This window comes from Theropithecus gelada, chromosome 5, assembly GCF_003255815.1.
Source record: "Theropithecus gelada isolate Dixy chromosome 5, Tgel_1.0, whole genome shotgun sequence".
NCBI classification, from domain to species: Eukaryota; Metazoa; Chordata; class Mammalia; order Primates; family Cercopithecidae; genus Theropithecus; species Theropithecus gelada.
The window spans coordinates 51,431,485-51,458,865 of record NC_037672.1 but is presented as its reverse complement, the minus strand read 5'-3'; the positions used below and the strand labels follow the sequence as shown (position 1 = coordinate 51,458,865).

The window sequence follows — 27,381 nt, the reverse complement described above, 5'->3', positions numbered from 1 at the left end:
ATCCCAGCACTTTGGGAGGCCAAAGTGGGCAGATCATGAGGTCAGAAGTTCAAGACCAGCCTGGCCAACATGGTGAAACCCCATCTCTACTAAAAATACAAAAAAAAAAAAATTAGCCGGGCGTGGTTGTGCACACCTGTAATCCCAGGTACTCTGGAGGCTGAAGCAGGATAATTGCTTAAACCAGGGGACAGAGGTTGCAGTGAGCCAGATCGCACCCCTGCACTCCAGCCTGTGCGACAGAGCAAGACTCCATCTCAAAAAACAAAAACAAACAAACAAAAACTCATGGACTTTCATTATTATTTCTTTATTATGTGGGGCTATCTAGTGTTCTTATTTACCAGGAGATGAGAAACTATTTTTGCTTAGTTATCACTCTACTTCTACATTCTGCTAATTTATCAAATGTCTGAAATACATAATTGCACCCTCTTATATTTGGAGTATCATCATTAGTGTTGATTAATTGCTGGATTTCTTTTTTTACCTGATTCCTACATATGACTATTGGTGCTAAACAGTTTTTTCTATTCCTAGTACAGAACTACTTTTGGTACTACTTGTTTACTTACAGATCCCTGGCTCTACAGAGAGAAAGAAATACATGACTACAGTTTATAAACATACGTATAATAAGAAAAACAAAATACCCATATATAAACTATAAAACCAATATAAATTAACAATTTTCTACTCAATTTATATTTTTTTATTAGCAGTACCTTTTTATATCCTTAATTTTTTCTTTTCTAGGATAAAAGCTAACCTTCAACAGTCTCAAATTATTCTGTTTAGCCGTACTGATTACTTTTTCTTCATGCTTATATTGCCAGAGATTACCTAGGGAGAAGCCATCTAAGTAGCTTTCCTTATCTAGCCTTTGAAAACAGTGAATTTTTTTCTTAGGTGAATTTTGTTTTCTCGGCAACAAAAGGATTGTCCCAGAAACATCCTGTTTTATGTCTTTCTTCTTTTCTTTCTTTCTTTCTTTTCCCTTTCTCTAATAAGTAAAGGACTTTGATTTTTATTAACATTATTTATTAATAGATATTAGGCAGCAAGTATCCAGCCGCTAGGATTGACCAATATCAGTGCTAGCTGCCAGCAAAAGGACTGTTGCTGCTATTGGTATCTTTTAGGGAGAGATCTGGAAAAGACGTTTTTAGGTTTATGCATTCACCATTGATTATTTTCTGTAACATATCATGTTGCTGCATCTACTCTTCTTTTATTATGAGGTTTCACCAGCTTCAAAGATTCTCCTCTACAGTAACAAGAAAGTTGCTTTGTAAGCACAATATCAAAGGAAGGCAATTTAAAATAAGTAGAGTTAGGAAACAATTCATCTAGACCAGTGGCAAATGAAACCCTGCTAGTCCAAGTGTCAAGTGTTACCTGCAAAAGGAGAATAAAATGAGAACAATGTAGTGAATTTTCCAAATTTAGTTCATTCACTTTATTGATGTTGCCATCTTATATGAAATGTTAGAATAGCAGTGGCAGAGATTTTAATACTTCCTTGTTAAAAAATTAAATATTTTAAAATTTTATTTCAAGTTGTGGGTGAATGTATTAACTGTCAGAATTCAAAAAGGGATTGAACAACCACCTTGAAAACATCATGTATGCCTCTGGATCTCAGGAACTACTGGAAACAGGAACAAGATGACCTACCTATGACATTTTTTAATTTTTCAAGTAGGCTTAGACTGTTCTTGACTACACAATGAAATCCATAGCCCCTGTGATGACAGTGTTTTGCATCTTGCAGTATGTATCACCAGACAGAGAATTTTTTTTTTCATTTCTGGGATGGGACTTTGGTCACCAAGTTCGGTTAAGATGGCCATCTTGGACCATTCACCAAGGAGAAGGAGTTTGGCTCATGTAAGAATCTGGTAGCTCCCTTTATAGCTAGGTGGATTGGGTAGGATGGTTCCAATTAAAGAGGAGGAATGCTGTGACAACCTTGTTCTAGAAGTTTACAATGTGTAAGATGTCCTCACTTGGTATAATAAAAAATAGTAGTCATGTGCCAGACATTTATTTATTTCCTTTGTTCTGTCCTTCACTGCTTTCTAAGTCTTGTTGGTTGTATTGGTTTGTCAGGGCTGCCATAAAAAGTACTACAGACTGGGTGGCTTAAACAACAGAAATTTGTTTTCTCACAGTTCTGGAAGCTGGACGTCCAAGATCAAGGTGATGGCCAGTTTGGTTTCTCCTGAGGCCTCTCTCCTTGGCTTGCAAATGGCCTATCTTCCTTCCCTCTGTGAATTCATGTGTTTCGTCACATCTCTGTGTCTTCGTCACTATCTCTGTGTGCTGTCTGTGTCCTAATCTATTCTTATAAGAATGCCAGTCCCACTGGAGTGCCCATCCATATGAGCTTGTTTAACCTTTATTCTCTCTTTCAGGGCTCTGTCTCCAAATAGAGTCATATTCTAAGGTGCTGGGGGTTAGGATTTTTTATAAATTTTGGAAGGATACAATTAACTCCAATGAATTCAAAATCCAAATGTAAAATTATTTACCCCAATTTGAAATTGGATAAATTACTATGATTTCACTATAAAATGTATTTAATATATTATTGACTACCAGATTAAGATTCTCTCATTTGGATAGTGTGTTTGATAAACACTCATATCAGTATCTTCACAAAAATCTCCCTTTTAAAAACTTTTCTTTTTCCACAACTTCAATTATGTTTTGTTGTTGTTGTTATTTTAATTTTCTGTTTTGCATTTTTAGTATGACAGCTTATCTTTTGCTGCCTATATTTTCTCATTTTTTAATGTATATAGATAAGTAACTTACTCTCACTGGACTATCGCTGACACTGTATGGAACAGAGCTTCCAATAAACAAGTGATTTTATTTATAGTTTAAATTATTCATTACCTTCGTTTAGAGAAAGAAGCACTTAGATTTGGGTATACTGATCACCTTTCAAACCATGGTATACGCACTATTCATGGATCACACGTGTTTTTACAGTTTAATAATGTTTAATTTGAATGGTTAAAGAAGAAGTGGTTTATTTAAAAGTCCCAGTGTCCTTACTTTTAATCCCAAGGACTAAAGTGTTCACTATCCATTTGAAAATATCATTAGCTTTCCGTAATGATATTTTAGTTTATGATGATGTTTTAGTTTAGTTTAAACTACTTTAACTACAAATTATGCTAACATTCGCATTAGCTGAAAAGTGACCTGAGATGGCATGGCATCATTTAGTATTTAGGCTGGTTTTTTGATGTTTTTGATGTTCTGGGTTTTTTTGTACATTTGTTATTTCCTTGTTAGTCTCTAAATAGAAGTTCTTACTTTTTTTAATATACTTATCACCATTTATATATATACAAATATGCAAATCAGGACTTTATTCCTTCCTCAGCAATTCCTCCCTCTGCACCTCAGCACATTACCATGTCTTCTCAAGACTTCTCAGTGTAGCCTTTGAGTTTATTTTGCTGTTTGCCCTCTTGAAAATAGAATAGGAAACATAATCTCAGTTCTGATATATTATAGTATAATGCAAGTCAGTAATTAATTTTAATCTAATTAATATAGATTGTTTTCCTGCCCATTATTCCTAATGTAAAACGAATAATTGGAAAATGGTGGCCAAATTTTCACTTCCAAGCGTGGTCTAAATTAATATTTCACAGTTGTCACAATATACAAAATTTGTTTGAAAAACAATTCATTAAATGTGTTAGAAGAATGTTACTTACATTTGAAATATAAATATTAGAAAAAGTAACTGAAGTTTCATTTCACAGACTGCTATTTGAAAAACTTGTATATACTTTTTGTGTTTTTGCAATGAACAAATTCCTTTTTAATATCACCAAAGAAGTTTTTATTCAAATAAACACTTACCTGTATTTCTCATATCAAGAAATCATTTCCTGACTTCTAATATCTTTCATATCTGCCCATATGTACTTCCATTTAATTATAAGTTACATACATATCACTAAAAAGAAAAAAAATGAATGTGCAGATAATTGGAAAAGTTAAGAATTTTTAGAAGAAGTCTTGGAAGTTTTTATTGAACTGATAATTTTAAAGTCCATAGGTGTCAAATAATTTCTGAGATTCAGTTAAAACTTTTCATTCTGATTTGGAATTTATTTTTGCTTCATGGCTTCCACGTATGAGGATTTCCTCATTTACTCAGTGTTTTGGTTTCTAATTGTTGGTTTTGATTTTTCTTCAGGATGTTTTGAATAATTTGGGATCTTGTGAACTGGATGAAGATGATCTAATGCTTGATCTTGAATTTTTAGAGGAACAGAATCTTCACCCTTCTGGTAGGTGTTAAAGAGATGAATAATATCATACAACTCCTACCCTGGTCAGTAGCTTTCACTGATAGCCTAAACACTGTTAAGGCTGCCCTCAGTCTTTTCAGGCCTCGGTTTTTATAGTCTATAGCAAAGAACATGGTAGGTACCATGGAGACCTAATTTGGGTGCCTTAAATGATTTTAAAGTCTTTTATGGAAATATAAATCCAGTTGGAAGATAATTATAAATAAAAACTCTACAAAAAATATTTCCAAAATAGGAAATATTCTAGTTAAATATGTAACAAAAAGTTTCATATTTTCTTCTGTTTTGTGGAAGAAAGCAATAATTATAATCTCACTTTTCATTTATTTTATGTAACCAAATGGAAGTTTGGTGGATCCAAGAATTACTGTTCCAAATCTTAGCCACTTCCTACATAGGTTAATGTTGATGCAATAAGATTGACCTCAAAAGTAATACTTACCAGTAGCACTCACAAACACACACTCATAAACATATACACACACACACAGTTTTACAGGAGGTAAATAAGTTTGTGTTGAATGACTTGAGGGAGCCTGATATATTTGTAATAATTTAAATTTATGTTAAAGCATAAAATGTTATGTCTTCAAATTCCAGAATTACTCTCTTTAAAGTAGGTTATAGGAATTATTGGTTGTCCATTCAAATGTACATATTTGACAGCAAAGGTAAACTTTTACACTTACTTTTTTTGTTCCTAATAATCCCTTTAACATAGTCATTTTCAAGTGGATATAGCATTAAACTAAAGCTTTAGAACCTTGGGACCTGCTGCATACATTTTAGAAAATCAGTCTCTTATATGGTACTTGTCTTTATTTTTAACTCATGGAAATTAGACATAACCTCTGTAGTTATTTTTAGTTGTAAAACTTCATGATGAATTTTTGTTTATGTAGTATATTTGGTTAATTAATAACATCATATTAACAATTGTCAAAAGAAGGCAATAACAATGTTGATATTTTCTTACACTCTATTTTGGCTAATACTAAACAAGAAACTGCATTTGAAATTTTTTCAGTTGAATACCAGTTTAGGATAAAAATTTCTTGGTACATTTTTCCTGTAGTTGATTTGACAGATATCCTTCTAAAAATGTAGATTTTCACACTTTTATGCAGATGGTTTTTACAACTTAGATCCAACAGCTTAACTTCTGGATATCTAATTCTATGATACTGGCAAAAGACAAAATAGTACATGCATATAACTATTCACTGCAAAATATTTATAATGGAAAAATATTGGAAGCACCTGAAATGCCCATCAATAGGATACTTGTTGAATATGCAATGGTATACCAAACAGTCATTAAAAAGAATGAGGACAGTATCCAAATCTCTATGGCATTATTGTAAGGATGTATTATTTTGTTTTGTTTGTGTTTTGTTTTGTTTTGTTTTGTTTGAGACAAGGTCTGGCTCCGTTGCCCAGGCTGGTGTCCAGTGGCATGATCTCAGCTCACCACAACCTCTGCCTCCTGGGCTCAAGTGATTCTCCCATGTCGGCCTCCCAAGTAGCTGAGACTGTAAGTGCATACCACCATGTCCAATTTTTGTATTTTTAGTAGAGACAGGGTTTCACCATGTTGCCCAGGCTGGTCTTGAACTCTTGGGCTCAAGAGATCCACTTGCCTCCGTCTCCCAAAGTGCAGGGATTACAAGTTTGAGTCACCATGCCCACCTGACTGTAAAGATGTATTGTTGATAGAGTACTTTTCTTTTCAAGGATGGATTAGATGGGGAATACCAAAACCAAACCCATTGATCAATTCTCTAACATCACAAAAAGTGTAATAACTATATACTTTGCCTCTCTTGATGCAATGCTGACTGAAGTACAACAGCACAACCTCTGAAGTGTTCTTGTCCTCTTCCCTCCTTCCTATCCCCCTCTCAGAAGAAATAATCCATTCAAATAGTTCAAACTTCAATTTTACAGGAATTATTGGAATGGGTGGGGAGAAAATGTTAAATGTCATGAAAAGATTGTGGGCAACCAAATATAGGATTTGGAGATTCTGCAAGATTAATGGTCTGCTTTCTTCAAAAGATAAATGGCATAACAAAATAGGAGGAGTGGGAGTTGTAGGTTAAAAGAGGCAAATGCAATTGACATTCTTGTTGGTATACTTATTTGAAATATATAAACTTTTTCTATAAAGTTGTTTCTGAGTTAATCAGAGAAATTAGAGGATTGACTGTTATAGTTAATTTTAATGGGTGTTGTAATGGTATTTTGTTTTGTTTTGTTTTGTTTTGTTTTTTCAGGAAAACTTTTTATAAAGATATATGTGGTGGTACCAATATGGTATATGGACTTTACCAACAAGTATGAGTAAGGAAATAGGTGAAACAAAGTAGACAAATTCTTAAAAATTATCAAAGCTAGACAATAGTTGCATGGGGTGAAAAGTTCACGAATTATTTATAATATTATCTCTATTTTGTGTATTTTTGAAGATTTTCATAGTAAAAAATAAAACAAAGCAACAATTAGAAAACACTACTGTTAACATAGCAGTCTCAGTTATGTTTGGTAGTCAACCATGATGACGAGAAAAGAATGATTTAAATATCTGAAGACTTATTTCAGTGTGTTTACTTGGGGACAAAATCAACCTCTTTAAACTTTAATCTCTCCTTTACAAAGTAATAATACTACTGTGTACTTCATTAATTTATTTTAAATAAAAATGATGTAATTTTTCCAATGAATCTCCTGAGTCTACTTTAAGGTGTAGGTTGCTTAGTTAAAGCTCAAACCAGGGTACTTGATAAATCAACTGAGTTATATAAATTGTTCACAAGATAAATGGTATTAGTTTGCACATTTGAAGTGCATTTCTAGTAGATAAAATATTACTTAGAGTGACTTTGGATTGTTTAACGTCACTTAATAAAATGTCTTTTGAAAACGTATTTCATTTTAGATTCCACGTTATGTGGTTTTTGAAAAGCAGCAAACATATGTTTATATAGTTTAGCTGGGAAAGAAGAATTTCCAGTGAAATTGGTTTTATACAATTTATTTTATTTATTAAGCAACATAATTAAAGACCTTCCCTGATTATAAGAAGCTCATAATTGATAGTTGATATTGATAAAAAGCACAATTAGTGTTAAACATTCAAAAATGATGGTTTTAATAAAAGAAAAGCGATTTTTCAAAAGTAGGAAAAGTGAAATAATGATATCATTATATTCCACTGCTTATATTACTGAAAATCATTAAAGGGGTTGAAAAAATACTTCTTAAAGACAATGCATATGAATTTTTGGCTACAGAGTCTTATTAGAGTAGTTTATAGTAGGGCTTACTATAATGGCCAAGATTAACTTTTTAAAAGACCTTAGAAGACAAGATTAAAATGGCAGATGGGAGGAAGGACTAGCTTTTAGCTCCTGCTTGGATGAACAGAGCAGGGTGTGGAGACTCACATCATGAACTTTTGCTCCAAGAACTACCACAGGAATATACCAGGAAAGCCAAGAGAATCCACAGACCTTTGAAGGAATTCAATCACCGCTGCAGGCTCCCTGAGATGAGTCTGCTTGCTTTCTCAATGGGAGGCTCGTGGTCCTGGGCAAGTTCTCAGTTCTGGTCACTGGCTGCTTGGAAAATAGACTCAGTGCTGTTGTGGAGGCACAATGGGAGTGAGATAGGCCCTTAAGACGGCGGGCTGCATGGGAGTGGGGTGAGGCATGTGACTGACAGCTCTCCCCAACTTCCCTGGCAAGCTATATGACTCAGCAGAGGCAGCCATAATCCCCCTGGGAATATAACTCCACCGGACTGGGAACCACACCCCGCTTCCCCATAAAAGTCACAGCAAGACCTGCTGCCCAAGGAGAGGCTGAGTTCAGAAATGCCTATCCCTGCCCCTACCTGGTGGTCTTTCTCTATCCTACCTGGTGGCCTAAGATAAAGGTTATAATCTCTTGGGTGCTCTGTGGCCCTGCCCATGGCCTGAGAAACTTGAGTACTTAACCAGGTGTCCCTAGGCAAGTTTGCATCCTCTCTACAGGACTGCAGTTGATAGGCTCTTGAAAGTGTTACAATCTTTTCCAGACAAACAAATGCTGAAATAACTCGCCACTACCAAGCCAGCACTACAAGAACTGCCAAAAGGAGCTCTAAATCTTGAAACAAAATTTCAAAATACACCAAAAGAGAACCTCCTTAAAGCATAAATCTCACTGAACCTATACAACAGTAACAAAATGAAAAAAAAAAAAAGTATGCAGGCAACAAATAGCACGATGAATAGAATAGTACCTCATGTCTCAATACTAACATTGAATGTAAATAGCCTAAATGCTCCACTGAAAAGAGACAGAGTGGCAGAATGGGTAATAATTCGCTAACCAAGTTTGTTCTGTTTTCAGGAGGTTCACCTAACACATAAGAATTCACATAAACTTAACATAAAGGGGTGGAAAAAGATATTCCATGCAAATGGACAACAAAAGTGAGCAGGAGTAGCTTTAAAGCAACAGCAGTTAAAAAGATCAAAGAGGAACATTATATAATGATAAGAGGAGTAGTCCAATAGGAAAATATTACAATTCTACATATATATGCACCTAATACTGGAGCTCCCAAATTTAGAAAACAATTACTGTTAAACCTAAGAAATGAGATAGATGGCAACACAATAATGGTGGGGGACTGCAATACTTCACTGACAGCACTAGACAGGTCATCAAGACAGAAAGTCAACAAAGAAACAATGGACTTAAACTATACTCTGCAACAAATAGACTTAACAGATATTTACAGAACATTCTACCCAAGAACTGCAGAATATACATTGTATTCATCAGCACATGGAACATTCTCCAGGACAGACCATATGACAGGCCACTAAATAAGTCTCAGTAAATTTAAGAAAGTCGAAAATATTTCAAGTATTCCTTCAGACCACAGTGGAATAAAATTGGAAATCAACTCCAAAAGGAACCTTCGAAACCATGCAAATACATGGAAATTAAATAACCTGCCTCTGAATGATCATTGGATGAACAATGATATCAAGAAGGAACTTAAAAAATTATTTGAACTGAATGATGATAGTGATACAACCTATCAAAACCTCTGGGATACAGTAAAAGCAGTGCTAAGAGGAAATTTCAGAGAATTAAATGCCTATGTCAAAAATTCTGAAAGAGCACAAATAGGCAATCTAAGGTCATACCTCACAGAACTGGAGAAACAAGAACAAACCAAACACAAACCCAACAGAAGAAAAGAAATAATGAAGTTCAGAGCAGAACTAAATGAAATTGAAACAACAACAACAAAAATAAATAAATAAAGATAAATGAATCGAGAAGCTTGTTCTTTGAAAAAAATAAATAATATTGATATACCATGAGCGAGATTAACCTAGAAAAGAGGAGAGAAGATCCAAGTAATCTCAATTAGAAACAAAATGGGAGGCATTACAACTGATACCACAGAAATACAAAAGATTATTCAAAGCTACTATGAACACATTTACACACATAAACTAGTCGAGACGGATAAATTCCTGGAAATGTATGACCCTCTTAGATTAAACCAGGAGGATATAAAATCTCTGAACAGACCAATAACAAGCAGCCAGCTTGAAATGATGTTTTAAAAAACTGTCAATAAAAAAAGTTTAGGACCAGATGGATTCACAAATGAATTCTATCAGACATTCAAAGAAGAATTGGTCCCAATCCTGTTGACACTATTCTGAAAGATAGAGAGAGAATCCTCCTTAAATCATTCTATGAAGCCAGTATCACCCTAATACGAAAACCAGGGAAAGACATAACAAAAAAAGAAAACTACAGACAAATATCCCTGATGAACATAGACGCAAAAATTCTCAACAAAATACTAGAGAACTGAGTCCAACAGTATATCAAAAAGATAATCCACCATGATCAAGTAGTTTTCATACGAGGGATGCAGGAATGGTTTAACAGATGTAAGTCAATAAAAGTGACATACAACAAAAACAGAATTAAAAACACATATCACATGATCATCTCAATAGACTTAGAAAAAGCCTTTGACAAAATCCAGCATCCCTTTATGATTAAAATCCTCAGCAAAATTGGCCTAGAAGGGACATACCTTAAGGTAATAAAAGCCATCTATGACAGACCTACAGACAACATTATACTGAATGGGGAAAAGTTGAAAGCATTCTCCCTGAGAACTGGAACAAGACACAGATGCTCACTTTCACTATTACTATTCAACATGGTACTGGAAGTCATAGCCAGAGCAATCAGACAAGAGAAAGATACAGAGTATCCAAATCAGTAAAGAGGAAGTCAAACTGTCACCATTTGCTGAAGACATGATCATATATCTAGAAAACCCTAAAGACTCATCCAAAAACCTCCTGGTAAATGAATTCAGCAAAGTTTCAGGATACCAAATTAATGTACACACATCAGTAGCCCTTCTGTACACCAACAGTTACCAACCTGAGAATCAAATTAAGAACTCAACCCCTTTCACAATAGCTGAAAAAACATAAAGTAACATACTTAGGAATATACCTAACTAAGGATATGAAAGACCTCTACAAGGAAAACTACAAAGCAATGATGAAAGAAATCATCAATGACACAAACAAATGGAAACACATCCCATGCTCATGGATGCGTAGAACCATTATCGTGAAAATGATCATACTGCCAAAAGCAATCTACAAATTCAGTGCAATTCCCATCAAAATACCACCATTATTCTTTGCAGAATTAGAAAGAAAAAAAACCCTAAAATTCATATGGAGCCATAAAAGAGCCCACATAGCCAATGCAAGACTAAGCAAGCAAATCTGGAGGCACATTACCCAACTTCAAATTATAAGGCCATAGTGACCAAAACAGCATGGTACTGGTATAAAAATAATATGGGGTGTGAATGTTTAGTTTTTGCCACTTGTATTGAAAAATTTGAATAGTTTCATAAATCTTTTTAATAAAGAGTCCTAAATTAATATATATACTTCCTAAAAGGAGTGGTAGTACAAATAATAGTACAAATAAAATATGTTTTATACTGCAGTAAGTGGATATTATTATTTTTATGAAAGCCAGAAAGAACAATTTCAATGAAAGAATGGTATGTGAATTCAAAGTGAGCTCCCAAAAGGAGATAGCCTTGAGAGAAAAAATATTTAAAAATAAAATTAAAAATTAAAATAATTTACCATGATCTTGGCATTATCTAATTTTATTGTTATAAATTTTAATATAAAGGCTAGGATTTTCAGTTTAAAATGTTTTAGATTTAAAGGATTTTTAAATTATATTTTCTTGAGTTTCTGGACAATATTTTCTGGAAACTATTTTTTTGTGAAATAATTAATACACATTATGTTTCAAACACAGGATTATAAACTTTTTAATACCAGACATTTCTATTTTATGTGGTAAAATATTATATTTATTGCTTCTCCGTTTAAGAAATAATTTATAAAGCATATGTGATCACGCACAGTGATTTTGTGTTAGAAAATATGAGATGCTAGCATTTATACCTTGATAAACTAAAAAGTATATTAGTGACTCTTCACACTTATCTGCCCTCACTTACTTATTCATGTTTGTATAGTATTGTTTCTGTCACAAATTGAGGCATGCAATATGTTAGCAATGAGGTTCGTTAGATAAACCTCAGCATATTTTTTTAAAAAGGGGTTTTAATGATATTTACTAGCATTTAATATTTCAAAGACTTGACCTTGAAACATTCAAGGTCAATATTTCAAGTAAGTTTCCTTGAAATTTTCTTCACAGTGAAGTATATGTTATGAACTATACAATTTGTCAAAGGAAAAATTCCAGCAATACATTTTTGTTTGTTTTTCTTTATGTAGTTTCACATTTATGTTTTTAAGATATTTTTCTATTCACTTATGCATCTTCCAAAATATTTATAACACAGATAAAATAATAATCATTTAAGGAAAACAAAGTAACCAGAATATGAAAAATAATAAGATGAGGCTATGGATAAGATTAAGGCACAAGTAGTTTACTAGTATTTTGACGGTGAATTGAAAATGTTATTCTGAGTGTCCTATTAGCATGTATGAAGAAAGAAGTTCAATCAGTTGAACAATCAAAATATATGCCATCAATCTTCAATCTGTGAATGCATTTTTTTAAATAAAAGAATTCTTGTTCCTAAGAACTGAAATATATTTTGCTCACATGTCTTCATAAGGTGCACATGATTTGAATTGGGAATAATTTCCTCAGCAACCCCCTTCAGTACAAGCTGAGACATCATGCTGCCAGTTCAGTATAAACAGTTCTAAATGGTACCACATCAGTGTGGCAAAAGCTTGGAGCCTTATAAGGAACCTACTTAATCCAAAAATAAAATTGATTAACTTTTTTTTATACTTTGTATTCCTCAAATAATTTCAATATGGAAATTAGGTAAAGTAAATATTGTCAAGAATTTTAGTCAGACAGAAAGTAATTAGAATAAAGCTTAATAAAATATCAGATATTAAGCAATGTTATTTCCTGATGAATCCTCTGAAATGAACCATTGATGAAAGGTAACCATTGGGCAACAAATAAGGCAATTTTGCAAACGGCTGTTATCAAATAACTGGTTAAATATTAGGCAGTGCATATTCTAAATAAGAATTTGGGTTTGTGTTTTGGAATACTTAATCTTTAGCTGTTTATTCCGTGGTAAACTAAATAAGGTCATGTTCCATTTTGGCTACTCATAGGATTATCTTCACAGTGGCAGAAGCTGATGGGTAATATGCACCTGGATAATGCCAGTGATGCATCATAATTAAGTGAGTTAAAGTTAAAAGAGGGCTAAAACACATTTTAGTGTTACCCGTTTAGAGTATATTACTTACAATACAGTTTCTTCAATTCTTACCCTGACTCTTGTGTTAGTACTGAGGTAGGTTGTACATAATCACTGGCAATTTGTAGCTGGAAATCTCAGTTGATGTGAGTAGAACTAGCAGGGGCTTCAGGGTGGTGAAATGGAGAGAAGATGAAAAGATACAAACTTTCAGTTGCAAGATGAGCACATTCTGAGGGTCTAATATACAGCAGGAATGGTGAGGGAAGTGTTAATTAATTTGTGGCTATCACTGCACAATATGTGTGTATATCAAATCATTACCTTTTTTACCTTGATTATATTCAATCTTATTTATCAATTAAATATTTTAAAATTCATAAAGTTAAAAAGAGGTTGATGGAAAGGAAAATTGAACGCCTATAATGAGCCAGTCTCTTTTTGTAGACCCTCTCAACTTAATACTCACAATAACTCTCATAGAAAATTGCACCTTAATGATTCATGCAAAATAAAGAAACTACAAATTAATATCAAAAGAGAGCAGGCATTTTAAAGATAGGCATATCCAAGTTGGAATTCCAGCTCTGCCCCCAGTTGCTTTCAACAAATGATATTTCTGAGCTCAGTTTCCTCATTTGTAAAATGACAATAATTACATCTGTCTCAAAATATAATCTTATCTCAATGAGTGACATATTTATATGCAAAGTTCCATTCTTAGTTGCCTAAAATAGGGTAAGAGCCCGTTACAAGTTGGTTACCATTCTTGAAATTTTAGACAGTTTTAATTCCTTGTTAAAGACTTTGTCCCATTATTGGTTATTTTTTGTAGACCTTAGGGTCTTAATGTTTTATCATTGTTATAAATTATTTTTAAATATACTTTCTGATTTAAATTTTATTTAAATTTTATGTAACATTTTAAGTGATAATTTACTAGTACTAAATATTCAAAAATCAATTAAGACACTTTGTTTATAATAGGTGGTATATTTCTTTGTGTTAAAACCAATGCATTGGCCATAAAAAAGAATGAGTTCATGTTCTTTGCAGGGACATGGATGAAGCTGAAAACCATTATTCTTAGCAAACTAACACAGCAACAGAAAACCAAACACTGCATGCTCTCACTCATAAGTGGGAGTTGAACAATGAGAGTACGTGGACATAGGGAGGGGAACATCACACACCAGGGCCTGTCAGGGGGTGGGGGAACAAGAGGAGGGAGAGCATTAGGACAAACACCTAATGCATGCAGTGCTTAAAACCTAGATGGTGGGTTGATGGGCGCAGCAAACCACCATGGCACATGTACACCTATGTGACAAACCTGCACCTTCTGCGCATGTATCCCAGAACTTAACGTATAATAAATATTAAAAAATTTAAAAAAAATGCATTTAAATGCGTGAACTTTTTTTTTCTGATTGTTAGTCAAATGTCCAAATTGCCATAGCATATTTAAAATAGAAATTTATATGAAAAAGAATAAATTTCTATTTTAAATACCTTAAAAATTATTAACCATTAATATTAACCATTAATCATTAATACTCAAAGATAAATTATGACTGTTACTTTGTATTAAGGTTGATATTTACAATTTGCAGATGAGTTTTTAAATTAAAAATGTATTTCAATTATTTAATGTTTTTGGTTATAAAGGATGTAATGGTCATTTGGATGATAGAATGAAGACATTTTATGTTGTTTTGGTTACTTATTTAGTATATTAGATCTGAAAACACCTAGGGCAGTGTCTCTTGGTATATGTCCAAAGGAAAATGGGGAAGTAATGGCCCAATGATATCAATTAGGAATTAATTAGGTAGTTGCTAAATTATTTTGAGTTTGATGAACAAGCAATATAAAAATTCTGCAGTGAGTTAGGAACTCCTCCTGTGCCTATTAATTAAGGAGGTAATTTTTATTATTAATTTTTAATGGATAATAGCACAGCAGAGCAGAGATGAACCCCAGTGGTTTTCCTAATATGAATGGTAATGTACGGAGAATTGCAACAACATTCACACAGGGAAAATTATAAAAATCAACTTTAAGTTTCTACAAGCTGTGATGTGTCTTGGTCAGAAAAAGTGTGTGTAAAGTATTTTTAATCTGATTATATAAAACTAAGAAACATACAGCACTTAATTTTTGAAGTATAACGTAATGGTTAAAAATATGGATGCTGGCTCTGGAATTAGACAAATCTCAACCACCAGCCAGGCTATGTAAACTTGAGCAAGTTATTTAATTTTTTCAGCTTTTCTTCTTCATTTGAAAATGGGGGCGATGATATTATCTACCTCATAAATTGATTGGAGAAACAGTAAGTTAAAGCATTATAGAATATTCAATCTCATGTCCAGCATATATATTTTTAAGAACTACTGCTAATACCATTTTAAAAATATGCTTGTAAAATATGATATACATGTAGGCCAGTCAGCATCTGATCCTGACAAATTTAGTGATCTTTCCAGTCTCTATTAGTGGAAAATCTTAACATTTTAAAATATAGAATTTCTCAAATTTTAAGAATAGAATGCCACAACACATGCAACTAATTTTTGTCATTATTTCTAAGCTTATAAAATTATATCACTAAATAAAATAATGGAATAATAAATGATATTTATTGAGTCTAGGTGCTAGTTTATGAGGTAAATTACATCAATTTCTCACTTGAGAAAATTGGAGCTTTGAGTAATAAAGCATTATAGGAATAAATATCTCAGCTAGACTCAAATATGGTATTTCTGACTCTAAGGCTCTGTGATTAGTCATTTTGATGCTGTTGATTAATAAAATTAATTCATATAAAGTGTTAAAATCACATGTTCACTGAAGCATTTGTTTTAAACTGACCTTTTGTTCTATTAGCTTTTTAAGTTATGGGCATCACTTAATATATATTTGTCTTTGACTTTACCTAAGAAGTTGAAATTAGCTATATTTATTTATTGAAGCATCTACATTTCACTGACCACTGGCCTAGGCACTTAGTTGTTTCAGGTTTTGCTTTAGCTTTAAGCTATAATTTCTAAGCATTTTGGATTATCTAATTTAATCCTCACAGCAACTCTCAGAAAGTGTTATCGTTCTCTCTTCATAGATGAAGGAAGGGAGACTCAGAAGAGCACTGTTATTTGTGCATGATTACAGGGCTATTCTTGGGTTTCAATTATGCCTGTGTGGCTGTGATACCCACTTACTGTTTCCACTATAAAAGCTCCCAATGATGTTTAGTTACTAGAAGGAGCAGTTATAATAGAGGTTCAAAATGTTCTATTACAATACAGTTTTGATAACACTTTAGTGAGGATGAAATTGTGATCTCAGTTGTCACTTTGTGTGTTTCATCAGCAGATCCTATTACTCTGCATTTCTGCTTTAAAATGGATAGGATACCTGTTATCTGTTTGGTTACCATTAGATGGCAATCTTGTTCTTATAATGATGATAGTAATCCTGTCATACATTTGTATTCAGCTTTATAGTTTACAAGATATTTCAAATATGTTACCTCATCAAATTATCACAGTAACGCTCTGAAATAGATGTTAATATACATCAAGTACAGTGGAGGGAGCAAATACTCTGGTTAAAGAACTTATTCAGCCAGTATTAACTTAGATCTTAACATTAAATGGCAGGTTCTTTTAACTGTTTTTCTAGACCTTGATGCTTCTAATTTTAAGTACAGTTCTAATATACTTGGTTATATGTTTTCCAAGGCCACTGAAAATCATAATAACATCTTAGAAGAGGAGAGAGAAGTTGCTTCAAGTAGGCATGCCGACTGTGGTGAAAAATAAGGACTGTTAGGCAAAAAGCAAAGGAAAAAGAAAAGGCAAAAAACTTTGAAGAGCGGACAAAGTCATATAGCAGAATAATGTGGGGTCATTTAATATAGGAACAGACATAATCATAGCAGCAGGGGATGAAGTATTACTGTATTAAATGTGGCACACCATTACTTTTTAAAAACTATTATTATAGTTCTGAATCATCAAGAAAAAATCCATTCTGCATTATTCTGAGATAGGGAACTATATAATTCACTTTGGAAATATATCTAAACTCTTATTTATTCTTTAATTTATTGAATGAAAATAAATCCTCAGTTCTTCATATACTTTAATTATCCAGGAAGTATCATTTTATAATGATTCCCCATTGCAAAAATGTGAATATACCTTAAACTTTTTATATGCTTTTTTATGTTTTTTATATGCTTTTTATGTTTTTCCCTATATTCTTTCCCCAGTCTTCTTGCAAAAGACTACTTAGATATAAGGATAGCTGTGTGAAAGGCTTTCCTAATTGTCATCCTTGAAAAAGCAATAATTTATAGTCTATTAGTTGAGTATGGGGACCATGATATTCCTTAAACACAAGACTATTTAATTATCAATAATATATTTTTAGTGTAGATATTTCAAAATTTAATAGTTTTTATTAGCTGTTTTTGCTTGACCAATTTACAAATTGACCAATTGATCAATTCATTAGTTTGATACATTCTTTTACACTCCCATTTAAAACGTATTGAACTTATTAATTAAAATAGTAACATTCACCTGGGTGCATTCTTTTCATACTCTATGTTAAATGGTATACTTAAGTGACAGAATAATGTTCTACCTGGGAGAGAATTTTAGAAGTAGAAGCTCCTCCTACTTCTTCTATGAATATTCATAGTTTTAAATGTTTTGTTCAGGGTAACATAGTTTGCTTGTAATAGAGAGATGACTCTTAAGTAAGAAATCGACTAGCTCCATGTAGTAAGACAATGGCAATTTTTTGATTTTTATGGTAGTTGCCAACAGACTAAATCATTTGTATTTCTTGATTTAAAAGTGCTTTTGCCTATCTATTTCACCTTTCAGACTTTGTTATATTTTTAAGAGGATTGCTTCAGCGACAAAGAAGGCTTTTAGATGTAACAGTTTTCAAAATCCAATCAACAATAGCTGAAAAATGTTTCTACATCCTGACTTAATTTAGTATTAAATGACAACAATTTTAATGAAGTCATAGTATTTACTTGTAACCTGCTATTGTAGCATTTCCTACTGGCATAAACTCTCTTCTGCTGCACAAAAGGGCAGTCAGTGGCCCAAGTTCATTACAGGATAAAGTCAAAAGAAAAGATTTATTTCATTTGGCATGGTTTTTCTGGAGCAATAAGAAAAGAAAATAGGTCTCTCAATGTAAAATTTCATGGCCTTTTACAATTATGTGGTGACATCTCCATACAATTGCTTGAATAATACCAGCAACATCAACTGTCACTATCAAAATGAACAAGTAATTAAGAAAGCAAACGCTGGTCTTTCTTGTAAAGGAATAGAATATTTATGTATTTAAAGTTGTTCACCAACAAGAAAAATAACCACTGACATGAAACATAATTTCCTATGGTGCCTGAGGCAGAAAAGAGAAATAATAATGAAGATTCACACAGTTGCAACAAATTAAGTTGTAATTGTGCATGCTAAAAACAATTACAGACTTTCTATTTATCAGGTCATATGATAGCCTCTTATCTCTTTTATTTATTTTCTGATTCTCTATCTTATTAATCACATTTTCTAAAAGCTTATGATGGAATTGGGAATCTCTTACTCTTATCAAGACCACATTTTCTATACCCTTACATCATAACGTGCTAGCATAAGCTAAAGAAGGCTAAGCCTTGGCTGGATAGTAGAATGATAGTAGATCTGATTGAAGCTGTAATAGTGTTAAATGCTGGCTCTCCAACCTTTTGATAAGACAGTGTTCAGTTTATTGTTTACTGAGGTGAGGGAATAACGCTACCTTGACTGAACTCTGGTAGTTTTCTGTAGAGGAAAGTACAAGGTAGGATTTACTGAGAATATGAATGTGGTTTAAGACAGATGTTTCAATTCAAGGGTTTGTTTGGAATTGGATAAAAATCATGATATAAGAGTTTAGAGTTGAAGGATTGGCGGAAACAGTGAGGAGAGGATTTTAACATGAAGAATTTAATGATTCTTAGGGGTTGAACTCTCTGTTGATGCTTTTTATTGAAAAATTGGTGGGTCTTTGGGGGAAAGTCAGTGATGTAAAGTTTTTTGGAATTGTTAAGGTACACCAAAAAGACAATGAAATAGGAAAGTGATGTTAAAGTAGACAGTCTGCTGTTTGTGGGTTGGTGGTTTTTGGCCTCAGTCTCCCTACCGAGGGAGGCAGAAGGATAGAACATTTTTAACTAAAGGCATACTCAGTCCAGATTTTCACTAATGTTTGAGGTGTTACAATCATGTATCAGATTTCTGGGGCCCATTATCTCAAATGTCCATGAAAGCCAGTTTTTTCCTCTTGAATGACCTTTTCTTTGTTGGAGAACTTGACAGGGCAGCAGATGTGCAAAGTCATTTAAGACTGGAAATCACATCTTTGAACACAGTAACACAAATAGAAAGATTATGGTCAGGGTTTGTGTCCACTCATTGGCCAGTGGTCAAGAGTGCTCAATTCAACAACAGAATAAATTTCATCCCTATTCTGAAAAGCCCATAGAACCAGATACATGATTCTCCAGCACTTTGGGAGGCTGAGGCTGAAAGATTACTTGAGCCCAGGAGTTCAAGACTAGCCTCGGCAATATAGAGAGATCCCCATCTTTACAAAACATAAAAGAAATTATCCAAGCATGGTGGCATGCACCTGTAGTCCCAGCCACTTGGGAGGCTGAGGTAGGAGGATTGCTTACACCCAGGAAATTGAGGCTGCCATGAGTCATGATTTTACCACTGCACTCCAGCCTGGGCAACAGAGTGAGTCTCTCTCTCTCTCTCTCTGTCTCTCTCTCTCTTTTTCTATAGGAACAATGCCAAGTCATAGAAATGCTGTTTCAAAAACAGAAAAAAAAAAAACCAAAAAACTAAACCAACAAACAAAAAAACACCAGATATGGGATTCTTAACCAAATTACCTAATTTTCTGCTATCTTTATTTTTAGGCAGGCTACTTTGGGTAACATTACAGAAGCATCTTCAGCCTGTGTCTCAAATGGATATTCGGGACAAGGTTTAGATGGAAAGAAATCTCTCATGAACTAAAATATTTTCAAATTTGTCTCAAGTACAGTATACTCTCAGCAGCCTCAAAATGACAGGGTAAATAGGAGCATTACTGAGAGATGGATTAAATCAGCTTATCATTGTAAATTCCTCCATATTTGATGATGACTTGGGAAGTCTCTTTTGTTTTCTCCTTGTGAGATTTTGTCTACTTATTGAAAGATCTAGTCTTTTCCATGTATCTTGGCATCAACAGTAACTTGGGCCTGCTCCCATATGTAGAGCATTCATAGATCAGAAAATAATTAAAATATATATTATTTGGTGTAAATAATGATAAAAAATATTCAATGAAAATGGAAATAAAAATTGTAAATTTTACCAGGTGGTTCATTTATTTATTTATTTATTTATTTATTTATTTATTTATTTAGAGATGGAGTCTTGCTCTGTTGCCAGGCTGGAGTGCAGTGGCATGATCTCGGCTCACTGCAACGTCCACCTCCCGGGTTCAAACCATTCCCCTGCCTCAGCCTCCTGAGTAGCTGGGACTACAGGCACGTGCCACCACACCCGACTAATTTTTTGTATTTTAGTAGAGACAGGGTTTCACCATGTTGGCCAGGATGGTCTTGATCTCCTGACCTCGTGATCCCCCTGCCTCTGCCTCTCAAAGTGCTGGGAATACAAGCATGAGCCACTGCTCCTGTCCCCACCAGGTTGTTCTTTTTCTTTTTTAACCTCCGCCTCCTGAGATCAAGTGATTCTTCTGCCTCAACCTCCTGAGTAGCTGGGATTACAGGCATGAGCCACTATGCTCGGCTAACTTTTTTGTATTTTTCGTAGAGACAGGTTTTACCATGTTGGCTAGGCTGGTCTTGAACTAACCTCAGGTGATACGCCCGCCTTGGCCTCCCAAAGTGCTGGGATTACAGGCGTGAGCCACCGCGCCAGGCCTAGGTGATTCTTTTTAATAACACATTTTAATGAATGAAATATTCACAGTATTTTATTTTTATATCCATGATATTGATATGTTAATAAGGTGTTTTAGCATTGATTAGCAACTTTTTTTTTTTCTTTAAAAAGGTACATAAAGTATGTGTCTTGCAAGTAATGCTGTCTTAGATCCAAAAATATATTTTAGATGAGAAATATACGAATCAAAAAAATCCGTAAGGGTGATTTATTAATTCATGTGTCACTGCTTTCATATCATGTCCATATAAAGAATTGTGAACAGCCTTCATTTCTCATTAGACATCCATAATAGAATCATGTTTGCTTCTTTGTCTTATTTTCAAAGGTAAAATATTTATCATCCTCAGTATACTGCTAACTACAATACTCATATTTCTTTACATGCATACATGAATTATATGGCAAACTTTATTGTTTTATGCCTATAGATGCATTTGTATGTGTAGATTTTGTCTAATCCCTACTTACTATGATCTTCACTATTCTCACATATAAAAGATACTACACTTGAGAGAAGCTTTGATTACTAAGAATTGCATTACTCATATTCTACATTTTTATGCCCCTGTGAAACTAGGAGAAGCCAGCTTCAACCATCCCTTAGAATGTCTCCAAAGTCTACTTCCAATTCAGTCCTCTCTCCTGATGTGCATATACATGTATTTCATGGCCTGCTAGCAGTTTTATCGGATGTCAATTATATGCATCAGATTTAACAGATCCAAGATTAACCTTATTCTTGCTGCCCATAACTTTGTTTTTGCTTCATATTTATTTCCTCTTTTGTGAATAGCACCAACATCAGTGCTGACTTCAAAATTTGAAACCAGGTGTCACTAGTTTTAACGGATTCTACTTTTTACCTGTTATTCATTCTCACATTTCTCTTTATGATTTTTGTTTTAGCCTTTATTCAGGCCATCATCATTTTCCTCTAACTAACTTTATGTGATCCAGTTGGTCTTTTATGACCTTTGGTCTGGTGTCAGTGTCCATTACTGCCATCTTTGTTGTTGTTTGTTTTGTTTTGTTTCTTCCTCTCATCCTCGATACAGAATTCAGAGCCTCTCTCAGATTTTTATCTTTTAACCCACACTACAAAAGCTTTCTATCATATAAACACTTTGATGATTGGTATTTATTTCATTTTAGATTTTGGAGTGATGGGGAGGAATCACCTGGTGCAGGTAAGAGCACAGCAGTTGAAAATGCATGAAGGGGAGAGAGAGAGAGAGAGAGAGAGAGAGAGTATTCAAGGGTTTCATTTTGTTCTCTCTTGTGGACTTTACTTTCTTCCCTGTAGCCATGTTCTTTTTCAAATTTTGGGCACTATGAACTCTACTTTTCTAATTCAAGCTACGTACATCTATAGTCAACTTTCAGAGCTAAGTGTAGACTGACTCAATGAGCCCAAAGACACAGTCTCCCCCATCAAAAATGGCTTAGCAGAGAATTTTCTCAAAAAAAGCAGGTCTGTCCCAAATGAATTTTCATAACAACGCCAGAGTAATAATCTAGACTCTGTCTCCAGTTTGACCTCTTCTCATCCATTCTCTGTATTATCCACAAGGTGTGCTGACACACCAAACTGATCTCATTCACTAACCTATTTAAAAGTCAATATTACCCATTACTTTCATTATAAAATCTGATTTTGTTGTCAGAGCTTACAAAGTTCTCAAGCTTCAAAACTCACTTTTTCTACACATTAAACTTGACTTCCAGCAAATATTTATTGAAGATTTACTGTAGGCCCTAGGATTCTAGTAACAAATATGAGATGTGCAGCATACAGTCTAATGGAGGATTCTATTTTTTAAAAAAAATGTTAATGAAGAAAAGAGCAGTATGCAGGACATAGCAATTTTGGTGGTAAGAAAAGATATCCTAGGGAAGTGACATTTTTCCATGAAGGATAAGTGGGTATTGATAAAGTGGCATGGTGCCAGAGATGGTTTAGAAACTTGGAACTCTTCGTGGAAAGTGTGACACATGGTAGGGCTTCACAGAAGCCCAACATTCCTTGGCAGAGTAGGGAATCAGTGGCATCAGATGAGTGACTTGAATGCACCACATTCTTTCTCATCTATAAAATACTTCAAGTGCTGATTTCTTACCCTGAAATGATCTCTCTTTATTTACAGTTGTATCACTATTCAACTAACAAAATAGATCTCAAACTCACTGATCTATTTGAATAATTAATATTCGTCCATGAGGAAGAAAGTATAATACTAGGCAATGATAATCAGGGCTAAAATAATGTATTATATTCAGGGGAAGGAAATATTTCTGTGGGTGCAGTAAGTGGGATAGGCCTTAGAAGAGGTTGTACTCGAACTATATTTTAGTAAATTGCAGTAGAGGTTGGGGGAGTTGGGGGAGTTCTATGAGCAGGGATCAATAGAAGGAAAAGATTGAAGAAAAAATTACCTAAGTGTAGCTGAAAAACAATAGAAGGTGGTACCAACCTTTCAAAAGCTGAGATTTCTTAGGAATCATGTAAAAAATTTAAATTTCATAATTCTTTGGTTTTTTTTCATAGTTTCTTAAATAGAAACAAAATACAGCTTTGTTTATAACTTGTGATATGAAATAAAATACTAAGTATATAAATATTTGAATAATTAAAGAGAGTTTGTTCTTCACAATTATATGACTCTACTCTCTCTGTCAGTAAAAACCATCATCAGGTTATTAAACAGAAGTGATAGCTGTATGAATTGGCAGTTAGCAATATACTTTTCTAAATAAAAATCTACTTTATTTCTATTAGAATAGCCTTCAAGTTGTTCTGAACTATTTTCTCAATGAAAATACCAAAAAAAAAAAAAAAATCTGGATGATTCTTCTAAAAAGTCTTTAAAAATATGTGTTTATAGGATAAAGAAGTGATGTATCTGCAGGAAATAAAAATAAATGTTAAATAGGAATCCTTAAAAGTAAATACTTATCAAAGACAGCTTCCTTTCTAACAGGATAGTAGCCAATTTGTAAATGTTAAGAGATAATTTTGTGTGTCTAATAGTCAAAACTGTATTCATGTGTTTTTCCCTAGTGAAAACTAATACAGATACTTTCCCCAGCTCAGTCAGTTCTTCCAGGAATTTTTGGTTTGTTTTGTAACTAACGTTGGAGAATTCGGACGAAAATCATTAAATTATGTTTAAAAATAATAATTTAGAAAAAGAAGAGACATTAGATATATTTCTTGTCTTACACTCTGTATATGAGGAAATTAAAATCATGGTACTGATGGTACGTCACTCAGTACCATCTAACTGGCAAATAACAGAATATAAAGTGGAAGGATTTGAAGGAATCTTTTGGATATATGTTTTTAAAAAATTAATAAATATAAATGTAAAAATTAGTAAAAGCTTTGCTAAGTGATTATGACTAAAAGTAGTATACTACAAGTCCCTTCTATGATACTCTTTAAGAAATTTGTCATTGACTATCTAATTGTTGTTGTCCATAGCTGTAGTGATTATTTTCATTACACATCATGAAACAATCAGTGGGAAGAAGACTACAGTTTTAATATAATTTTAAGCAAGCATATTTCTTTAGCAACTCTATGATCTTTAGAGAATATGCACATGATCAAATGCAGATCTAAAATTCCAAGTGTATTTTAAATTTTATTTTAATTATATTCAGTAATATATATTTATATGTGCTAATTTTGAGCTTAAAGGCATGATGAAAATTTTATTCTAGAATAAAGCAAAACTATACTCTTAATGATTAGAATGCAGTGTTATTCAGCCCTATTTTGTAATCTAGCTTTTATTATAGCCATCAGGAACAGAAACTCATTTCTGTAAGCAGCATACCTGTGGTTTTGTTATATTAGCCGGATCTTTTAGTATTGATGGGTCCTGCTTGACACATTTTATAGATAATATGCTCATAGGTTCTGAATCAAACAAGTATTATAGATTGATGTGCTAATCTAACTTTTACCTTTTCCTTTTCTATCTATTTTCAGTAGTCCTCAGGAAGCCAATATATCTGCTAAAAGTACAAAAGCTTTGGCCTATTATGAAAAATGCAGATTTGTTTTATTATGCAGAATTTTAAAGCTGAATCTGTTCTTTTTATTTTCCTCCTTCTACATTATTATTTTTCCCTGACTTATCTCTTTTTTCTTCTCCAACAACATCAAAAAATAAAAATAAAAAAAGAAATACTTGGATACATTTAATAAGTAATAGAATTCTGTAGGAAAGTACATACAGTTGACCCTTGAACCACTCAGGGTTGCCAAACCCCCATGTGGCTAGAAATCCATGTATAACTTTTGAGTCCCCCAAAACTTAACTCTTAATAGCCTGTTGTTGATTGGAAGATTAATGATAACATAAACAGTCAACTAACATGTATTTTGTATGTTAAGTGCATTATATGCTGTATTCTTATAATAAAGTAGGATAGAGAAAATAAAACGTTGAAGACAAAAGGAAGATAAAATGTATTTAATATTCATTAAGTGGAAGTGAATCATCATAAAAATCTTTGTTCTTTCATCTCCATATTCAGTAGGCTAAGGAGAAGGAAGAGAGGGATTGTTCTTGCTGTCTTAGGGATGGCAGGGTGCAAGAAATTTCTCTTACAAGTGAAACCACACAGCTCAAACCCCTGTTGTTTAAGAGTGAACTGTATTTATTTTTGATATAGTAAAATACTAAGTAAACATTATGAACATCAGAATGTCAAAATTGGCAAGATTATCAAAAACAAGGAAAGTCTGAGAAACTGTCGCAGCCAAGAGGAGCCTACAGAGACATGACAACTAAATAAAATGTAGTATACTGGCTGACATCCTGGACTAGCAGAGGGATATTAGGTAACAACTTTGGAAGTCTGAACAAAATATGACCTTTAGTTGATAATAATGTATCAGCGTTTTTGTCCTTTATAACAAATGTATCATACTATTGCAAGATGTTAATAATACGGTAACATTTGTGTATGTGTGTGTGTTGAGGAGGGGTATTATGTAGGAACCCTCTGTACTATCAGCTCACTTATTTTGTAAATTCAAAGTAGTTTTTTAAAAATAAAGTCTATTAATGTAAAGAAAATAATAATGCTTAAAAATTATTTGTTTAGTGCTCACTTTCAAAGAAATTAAGGTCAAATGTGAAGTATTGATGAAAAAGGATGTAACCACATCGCCATTGTAGAAGTGCTCACATTATTGTAACGACACAGATCCATTGCTTATATAAAAAGTTGTTTGGATGGCACAGTCTGTTGGCAATCCATCAGAAGATAGTCATTTGAATTAGTAAACTATCTGCACATGTGAAATTTGAGGAATTTCCCCCATGTAATGTTTATAAGCATGCACACTATGAAATTTAAAGGATTAAGGGTATAAGTCTTTACAATTTAGGAAAACATACTGTTATTGCTTATTTCTTTTATTTCCAACCATTATAGAACAGTATCGGAAAAGGGTTTGAGATAACAACTGGTACTTGAAAAATATTGTCAGAAAACTGTGTAAATTTTTACAAACTGAACTTGGTGACAGTGTTACAGACAAGAATTAGATGAGACTTGACATATTTTAAATGACATAAGCAGACAAAGACTTATAGTTCAGAAAATATAAAGTGAACAATTATTCTAACCATAAAAATCAACAATATATCATGTTGACAAAGATTATATGGCTTGTCAAAATTTAAGTAAAAAAATTTTCTTTAGTCTGGTAAATGTATAATTTGAATGGTTTGTATATTCATTTTCCATTTTTAATTCTTTTTTTTTTAATTTATTTATTATTATTATACTTTAAGTTGTAGGGTACATGTGCATAACGTGCAGGTTTGTTACATATGTATACTTGTGCCATGTTGGTCTGCTGCACCCATCAACTCGTCATTTACATCAGGTAAAACTCCCAATGCAATCCCTCCCCCCTCCCCCCTCCCCATGATAGGCCCCGGTGTGTGATGTTCCCCTTCCTGAGTCCAAGTGATCTCATTGGTCAGTTCCCACCTATGAGTGAGAACATGCAGTGTTTGGTTTTCTGTTCTTGTGATAGTTTGCTAAGAATGATGGTTTCCAGCTGCATCCATGTCCCTACAAAGGACGCAAACTCATCCTTTTTTATGGCTGCATAGTATTCCATGGTGTATATG

The 27,381-nt window shown here is 33.4% G+C and overlaps 1 protein-coding gene across 1 annotated transcript in view; it reads left to right on the top strand.

Annotated features, from left to right (window-relative positions):
- The window catches only part of CCSER1 (coiled-coil serine rich protein 1), a 1,408,588-nt gene that overhangs the window by 263,707 nt on the left and 1,117,500 nt on the right, over positions 1–27,381 (top strand). Inside the window, exon 4 of the mRNA XM_025385587.1 lies at positions 4,229–4,322. Within this exon, the coding sequence (XP_025241372.1) occupies positions 4,229–4,322 (94 nt within the window). The remainder of the gene's footprint in view (positions 1–4,228; positions 4,323–27,381) is intronic.